This window comes from Perca flavescens, chromosome 20, assembly GCF_004354835.1.
Source record: "Perca flavescens isolate YP-PL-M2 chromosome 20, PFLA_1.0, whole genome shotgun sequence".
Classification (NCBI taxonomy): domain Eukaryota; kingdom Metazoa; phylum Chordata; class Actinopteri; order Perciformes; family Percidae; genus Perca; species Perca flavescens.
The window spans coordinates 23,903,224-23,911,588 of record NC_041350.1 but is presented as its reverse complement, the minus strand read 5'-3'; the positions used below and the strand labels follow the sequence as shown (position 1 = coordinate 23,911,588).

At 40.5% G+C, this 8,365-nt stretch overlaps 1 protein-coding gene across 1 annotated transcript; it reads left to right on the top strand.

Moving 5' to 3' along the window:
• Window positions 1-745: 745 nt before the first annotated feature.
• On the top strand, window positions 746-6,557 carry fbxo30a (F-box protein 30a). Its single transcript, XM_028565778.1, has 3 exons — window positions 746-960; window positions 1,825-3,904; window positions 4,042-6,557. Exons 2-3 carry the CDS (start codon window positions 1,892-1,894, stop codon window positions 4,243-4,245), a joined length of 2,217 nt encoding a protein of 738 aa, XP_028421579.1. The 5' UTR covers window positions 746-960; window positions 1,825-1,891; the 3' UTR covers window positions 4,246-6,557.
• Window positions 6,558-8,365: the final 1,808 nt, after the last annotated feature.

Here is an 8,365-nt window from a genome sequence, read left to right as displayed (position 1 = left end):
TTAAAAGACCAGAAGACACTGTGTGTGTTAGTCTGTCTCTCAATGCTTTCCGACTTCCCTCAGTCCAAAAACCCATTTGTTTGAATTTATATCACAAATATATAGTTTTATTTTTTTATAAAAAGACAGCTTTTTAAAACAGCTGAGCTCTGTAGTTTTTTAGCAAATGTTACTCAAACAGTAGTAACAAATTCTTTGTTGGGGACTATTTCAGCTATGGATGAATTACACATTACTGAATATTTACAGCACCATGACAGGGTAAGTGGGATTGACACAAAATAATATATACTGTAATGTTAATGGTAATGATGGAAGATGTCTCCCACTGCAACAGTGTGGCTTTTTTATGTGTTTTTAACAGTTTTTAGACAAAAACAGGTCTGTGGCACAGGGGATTATGCTAAATCCGGCTTTAACTACATAGGCAGGATAGTAGGAGTAATTAATTGTTAGTTATGGAATTTATATGGGATTGATATTGAGAAAATAGATTATCACGAGCCTAAGCACTTCATAAACCACTATTTTAGCCTTTATACATTTATAAGCAATTTGAATTGCTGGCAAGAATGTATCCATTAAAATCCAATGATAACACAGACATTTTATAAGTGATTAAATGTAAAACTGTCCTCGGGGTATTCCCCAGTCTGTCTATTTCAGTGCCCTCTCATAGGTCTGTCCATAATCTATAAATATGTCCATTTACGTGATGACGTATTACTGCGGCGTCCCACACCAGGATCAACACAAACGCCAATTGACTAGACTACTAGAGAGAAACGAAGGACTCACAACTGAAGAACCTTTCACAGCCAGCTCATAGCATAAGACGATTGACACATTTCATACTGTGAGATGCTTATGTTGCTGTAAATCCCACGTTGCTGGTGTCGACGGCGTTGCTATAACTTAATAAGTATTGTTAAAATACACTTGGAGGACCCCGTAACTCGGGTAAGCAGTTTCTAGAAGCTATCAGCTAACTTAGCTAACTGAGTAGGCTAACGAAGTTTAGCTTCTAATGATAACTGGCTGGCCATGTTGTTGATGTTCTTTTGTTTAACTTAACAAAGTGTTCTCTCTTATCAGCTAACACGTTTCCGTGCGCAATTATCGTGAAAACAACTTCTTACAGTCAACCAGAATATTGCGATATTACTGCCGCTAAGACTAAAATTGGTTAGTATTGTTAGAGCCGGTTGTTGCTGTGTTTGTGTTTTTAGCTGTTTGCTAACTTGCCAGCTATGCTTGCGTAATTCAACTAGCTGTTGCTTGCCGTGTTTGCAAATACTTCAACAATAGCTCTCTTGTATGGCTTTGCGGTTTGGACTAGAATTGTTTGTTGTCTTTTTAGCCAGTATTATCCTGCAAATCCCTTAACATAAGTAACGCTACCAAATAAGCCGGGGGCTAATGATTCAGAGGTATTTACCTCGTGGGTCTGTTGGCCGCTGAGAGGCAAACTGTTTGCATAAGATATTGAAATTCACCAAAAGGCGAGGGGTCAGGCTTGCCCTGAGGTCCTGGAACAACCGGTTTGACCATGAAACCCAAGAGGGGTGTTGTGAAAGGTTACTAAACAGCCTAAAGATTTGGTAAACATGCACAGAGAGAGAGCATGTGCGAGGCTTAAGTTACAGAATAGTTTGAAGTCTCACGTGTGTTACGTCGGAGTGTTGCATTAATGTTCATGGGATAATGTAACACCAGCATGCTTTGTTCCAGCTGACTGATTTCTAAACATTGTTGTTTGCCATGACATGTATTTGGTTTCTTAAGACTTGTGAAATAAGTATATTTTTGTTAACTTTGTTTCAGGGTTGAACACTTCACCTCTATTCCCTGCACGAACCAATTGGGCAAGGAGCAATACAGTAAAAAAGAAATGGAGAGCCTGCACTCCCACTGCCTTAAATGCATCAACAGAAGATGCATGGTAAGACCAGAGACAGATGTTTGCTGCGACCTCATCGGCTGTCCTCTTGTCTGTGGGGCAGTTTTTCACTTATGCAAACTAGAGGAACACCGTCTACTGTGTCCATATGAACGGCTGCCATGCCTTAACAGCGTATTTGGCTGCCCGTTCACTATTACGAGGATCAAAATGGCACAACACCTTGAGACGTGCCCAGCAAGTATAGTGTGTTGTACTATGGAGTGGAATCGCTGGCCTGTAAGCTACACCGATCGCAAGTCCTATGAAAACTTGAGCAAAGACTTTGACGAAGTGGAGCAGCTAGACATGGCCTTGGCTCTGCAGGATCAGAGGATGTTGTTGGAGTCTCTGAAGGTCACAACCACTGTGTCAAGGAACGGAGATAAGGAAGCCGATGAAAGTGACAAAATGGCCACAGCATCGAGCCTACCTGAGACAGTGTTGGGTAATGGAACAGTGGAAATGGAAGAGGCGCCCTATAATGGGTTGTATAGAGCCTCCGTAGAGACAAGCAGAAGTTTAGCAGCGGCATTGGACATCATCGCTAATGCCAAGGATATCGATGTAATTGTTGGAAATTTAAATGGGGAAAAGACTGATAAGAATGGAGCACTCCACAATGGAGAAAATGGAGATAGTCAGAATGTCTGTGTCGTGGAGGGTGGGAAGAATGTAAATATGCAGGAGAATGACTCCGATTCAGAGTGTGAGCTTGGAGCAGTAGGTGGAGTAGATTGTGCAGTCGGGACAGATGGAGAAGAGGATGGTATTAGCTGGGTAGAAGAAAACGATTTTGTAGAGGTTTTTTTTGAAGAGAAAGAAGACATTATCGAGGATCCAATGAATGATTCCAACCTTGTCTGGCCACAGATGCCTCAGAATGACATGCCTGTAGTAGCACTGGAACCTCCTGTGCCCCAAATAGCTCCAGTTCCACATCCAATGCCATTCCTGCTGTCTGATCACGTGAGAAATAACTTCTTACAACACTTACCTACTGAACTCAGGTATAGATGTTTGGAGCGTAAACTACAGAGTGTTGAAGTTCTTAGAGGAATAAGTATGTTTACATTTAATGGACGCCGGGCTCTGCTGTCAGACCCTTACTTGTTTCGAGCAAAGATGGAGGATAAGTCAGTAGACACGTCTGACCTGGAGGTAGCAGATGACCCCATGGGCCTCCACGGCATTGACCTCATCACTGCAGCTTTGCTCTTTTGCCTCGGCGACTCTCCAGGAGGCAGAGGCATCTCAGACAGCAGGTTTGTCGATGGGTACCACATTGACTTTGGTACTCAGACATTCTCATTCCCTTCAGCCATTCTCGCAACCAACACTATGGTGGGAGATATTGCTTCAGCCTCAGCCTGCGATCACGCTAGCCCACAGCTGTCCAATCCGAGCCCCTTCCACACGCTCAGGCTGGACCTGGTGCTCGAATGTGTGGCTCGATACCAAACAAAGCAGCGCTCCATGTTCACATTTGTGTGTGGGCAGCTGTTCCGGCGGGATGAGTTCTCGTCTCATTTCAAAAATGTTCACGGGGATATTCACGCCGGACTCAATGGCTGGATGGAGCAGCGCTGTCCCTTGGCCTACTATGGCTGCACCTACTCCCAAAGACGGTTCTGCCCGTCTGTACAAGGCTTCAGAATCATCCACGACCGGCACCTTGGCTCGTTTGGGGTTAAGCCTGGTTTGCCCTTAAAAACTGGGGACAACCTCCCAAGAAAAACCTGCCGCTTTGACTCTCGGTACGATCAGTTCAGCAGCCTTCCGTTTGAAGTGTTGCAACATGTAGCAAGCTTCCTGGACAGCTTCAGCTTGTGCCAACTGTCCAGAGTGTCCCACGCCATGAGGGATGTGTGTGCTAGTCTGGTCCAGATGCGTGGCATGGTCGTCCTGCTGTGGGAGAAGAAACGGCGTGCTGATGGGTCTCTTTCATGGCAGATCACAGACAAGGTTAGTTATTTTTTTTGCTATTTTAAAAAACACATTTGATAACCTCCTATACTTGTTTCCTTCATGTAACTATGTTACAAAAAAAGTTCACTGTCACAGCATGAGAGCAATAGACTGATTCTCTGTTTGTCATTCAGGTGTGGCGATTCAGCACAGCTTTTGGTACTGTAAATGAGTGGAAGTTTGCCAACATCGCCAGCATGGCCGACCACCTCAAGAAGTGCAAGTTCAATATGATTTCCCGTCGGGAAGAGGCGATCCCGCTGCCATGCATGTGTTTCACCAGAGAGCTCACGAAGGAAGGAAGGTGTTTACGCTCAGTTCTCAAACCAGTAGCATAAGTGATTTTGAAAGATGAAGTCATCTTTTGGACTTTCCTGAGACCATTAGAACTCAAATACACATGTATTTCCCTCCAGTGTTTACAGACCTCAGTCTCTTCCAGCCTCAAAAAGATAACTCCTGGTTGGACGTTACAAACTGTTGGTTGTTCTTTGCTCCACTCCCCTAAATAAGACAAAGCCAGTAATGGGTAGATTTATACGCAGTCTGATGTGCAGCAATCACAGATCGGGACTGTAAACAAGCAAATAAAATTGCTTGCCTTGTATAATACTAGTGTACTGAAGTTGTACCCTTATCTGCTCTGACATTGTGAAAATAGCCAGAGGTTTTGATATAGAATTTTTTATTTTTATATCAAAAAGTCATTACTGTGCTACAACGGAGGAAAGTGTACATCCTTAACTTATCATGAGGTTGTTGGAACATCTCAGTAGAGATTTCTCTGCTGCTTCCAGCTGGAACAGTTTACTGGTATCTTGCACAGTTTTGTATCTAATCCTGATACCTAGAGTGACCACATGTGTACTGCTTAGACCCTGTAGATTTTATGGCTTTAATTCTACATTCTTAGACTGACCAAACATCTGTGGTAGCGGTGCAGAATGTATGCCACTTTACAGGATGGTCCTACTTTTATTCACTGTGGGTGTGGATTTTTGTTCACCAGCATGTCACCATCATCATGTTTGGTGTTTAAATGTGGTGTGTTTTGTGGTTTGGCACATTAAAGCAGTAACAAAGGTGGTCCATCTTCCTTTTCTTATCACACTGACTAGTCAGGTGAGAGATGAAGTAACACTATTGACCAGCCAAATGGCAGCACATTTTTGGCTGTGGTTGGCTTGTGGTTTGTTTGTTCTACCAGCTACTTTAACCAGCAATTGTTTGTAGGTTTTATACAAAAGTCAAAATGATGAATGTACTCAGTGAATATAAGAATCCATCAGTGACTGGTTAGCTTGGTTTGCCTCCCTCAGTGTCAGACCTCATTAAACCCTGCAGGCCAGGTGTTAAGAAATGTCACGGGCACACGCTTCCCTCATCACTAATTATGTTCATATTCATTATTTATCATGGTTGTATGTTTTTGTCACATGTCCGCTGTGTTCAAATGTTGGCGTCTCAGGGTTGTACCGTAAAGCTTTGTCGCGCAGTAGATTGTGCTGAGAACGACATGGAGACTTGTCAGCTACTTGATTATTGTGGGATTTTAGACAAACTGACTGGTTTACTACTCAGTATTATAATAACATCAGTGTGTGTGTGTTGCGGTGCTGGACTAACAAATTACACGTTTGTCATCCATCTGCGTCATGTTTATAACTGAGTAACAAATAGCTTATCAGTAGATATGCTGCTTGAATCTTCTTTGGAGTGATCCTTGTTGAACACCTTTTTTTTTTTTTTTTTTTTTTTTTTTTTTTTTTTTTTTTATATTTTTAGTTTGGATGAAGAAATAAGGTCTGACAACACATTACAAAATGACATTTATTACTCACTTATGTGAGAAAATCAAATGTTTTGCAATGTGGATTAGAAATTGGTCACCAAGAAGTAACCGATTACTGTTAATAAAGTGGATATTCCTTTGAGGAATTTGTGTGATTTTGTTTTTATATATTTTTTAAAGTTTGATGTAAAGCCCAAGCGATGACGGAACTAAGCTGTTTTTACTCTAATAAGTCCCAATTCACATTTGGTTTATTTCTTATTTTTTGTACTGGTACTTTTATTTTGAAGAAAACAATCCTGCCTCTGTAATGTTTAGATTTGTATTAGAATGATTGATTTGCACATGAAGGCATGTACTGTAAAATTTGATTTATGATGCTGAGGGGTTATCTTTGCTCAAGTAGCGGGAACTTTACTCCCTGATGTTTTGCATGTGAGTTTGATGTCTTTGAAAAATGTTCAACTGTAAACTCATTTATACAGATTATATATCTCAGGCACAGTGCATCAGTTTAGTACATTTTCATGTTAACTTTTTTTTTTTTTAACTTGTGTCGTATTGAACATTCAGCCAGATCTGATCTTATGTCCTCATTCTTCAGGTTTAGTGGGTGGAGTGGAATGGATGACCTGAGCATCAAATCAGTGTTTTGCTCTATTGAGGTTCATGCAACATTAAGACAAATGTATTGCAGTTGCAGCACTCTTTGGAGGCACCTGGAGTGTATCAACATTTTTATCAGCATTTTAACTTTTGTTTTCACTCCTAAGTGTATTTTTCACCAAAATATGCCAGCTTCATTTGTTTGACTTTTGAAGCATTTTAATAAAGAGGCTCTCCGTTATTAAAAGTTGATTGTTTTTGTTACCTTTTTTATTGCAGCGGTTCTCAACCATGTGCCTTCAAGGCCAAAGTGTTACTGTTCCTGAACAACATAGATCACCTGTTTCACAGTGCTTTGTTTCAACATAACTCACTAATAGGTTTACATCTGAGTGTTAACAGAGAGCTTCCTGGTTAAGTAGAACTTGTAGAAAAGTAGCTGTGTGTCCATCCAAGCCTGTATTTAGGTAAGTTATAGGATAATAAATTCAATTAAGGAAAAAGTAAAGAGTATTCAATACACTGAAATAACCCCCCTCCTAAAATTTGGATTGAAAAAACAACGATTCAACCCCACTGGGTCTTTAACAGGACAAAGACCAATATGACAAAACTGAGATATGCATGGCAAAAATACTGATAAAATCATGTTAATACAAATATTACAATAATACAATTTAAAAACATTATTCCAGTTGCATTATGGGTTCCACCTGCTTACAGCTAGATGGCGCCAGATCCACATAATTCAACCAAAACAGATGGAAAGAATGTTCTAATATACTCTAATAATATACAGTCTATGGTCCAGACTGACATGTTCTCTCCACTGTGATGAATCAGCATGTGACTTTGTTTTCTATTTTTTTTTATGTAAATTAACGCACGGTACTTGCCTACACGGTAAAGGCTAAATCAGTTTTTAAGCAGAACATACTAATACCAGCATATTCGTGTGTAATAGACTTTTTTCACGGCAGACATGTTGACATGTCATAGTAGGAAAAGCACAGGTGTATTCCAAACCATTACTGATGGCTGCATTCCACTTAGGAGGCCTTGGTATTGTGCATGCTGACTCAATAGCTTACTGGGACACTTGATGGAATTGAGCCATCGATAAGCTTTTCCTACTATGACAAGTCAAAATGTCTGCTGGGAAAAGTGTTTCTAATCATATTAATTGAAATTGGCCTACAGGCCACTGTTCCTCTTGTTTATACAATAATCGCAGCTGATGTATACACACCTATTACTGCGTTAGAAAATCGATAACCACATTTTGCTGTTTCCTTATGTTAGGACACCTGTCAATCAACACAGGACGGACATGTATATTTGTGGTTTGGCTACAGTTTTGTTTACATTTGGGCAAGAATCAGATTATGCATTCAAATAGGCCCTAGTGATTTAACGCCGAGATACGTAGTGATGTGTACTGCCTTTATTAACCCAAAAGGCCTTAATACACACGAAACTAAATTGCATTACCTGGTTTATCAGCTGAGTTGGAATGTTTCCGAACGTCCATTAGCCTACTTTAATTGTCTGCAGGTGCGTGTTACTTAAATGAGCTTAAACAACGAACATATAGCCTAGCTGTAATTAGCAATATCTTCGCAACATTTAGAGCCACAACACGAGCAGTTGTTTACCCCAACATATAGGGGTACATTTAGGAAACTAAATTGCATTACCTGGTTTATCAGCTGAGTTGGAGTGTGTGTTTTGTTTCCGAACGTCCATTAGGCTACTTTGTTAACTGTCTGCAGGTGCGTGTTCTCTTCGCAACTTTTAGAGCCACAAAACGAGCCTGAAAATGGTCCCCAGCTACTGTGACTGTGCTGCATGTCAACATGCATGTAAAGGGCCAGTGTGTAAATAAAACACAAAGATGTAAATGTATAATCGCATATCATCTGCCACATCAAAGCTTTTGACTGCCAGTGAAAGCGTCAATTTGTCTAGCCTTCATAAACGTAAATTATATTTGAATTCCTTATATTTATTAGTCACTTTTGATGTATTTTTCTCTTTATCAGGTTAAAACTCTGTTATAA

Excerpts from the sequence above, each read along its gene's own strand:
- fbxo30a (XM_028565778.1), top strand. The coding sequence starts at position 1,892 with ATGGAGAGCCTGCACTCCCACTGCCTTAAATGCATCAACAGAAGATGC. Across the intron at positions 3,905-4,041 it reads CATGGCAGATCACAGACAAG|GTGTGGCGATTCAGCACAGC; the intron begins GTTAGTTATTTT and ends TTTGTCATTCAG.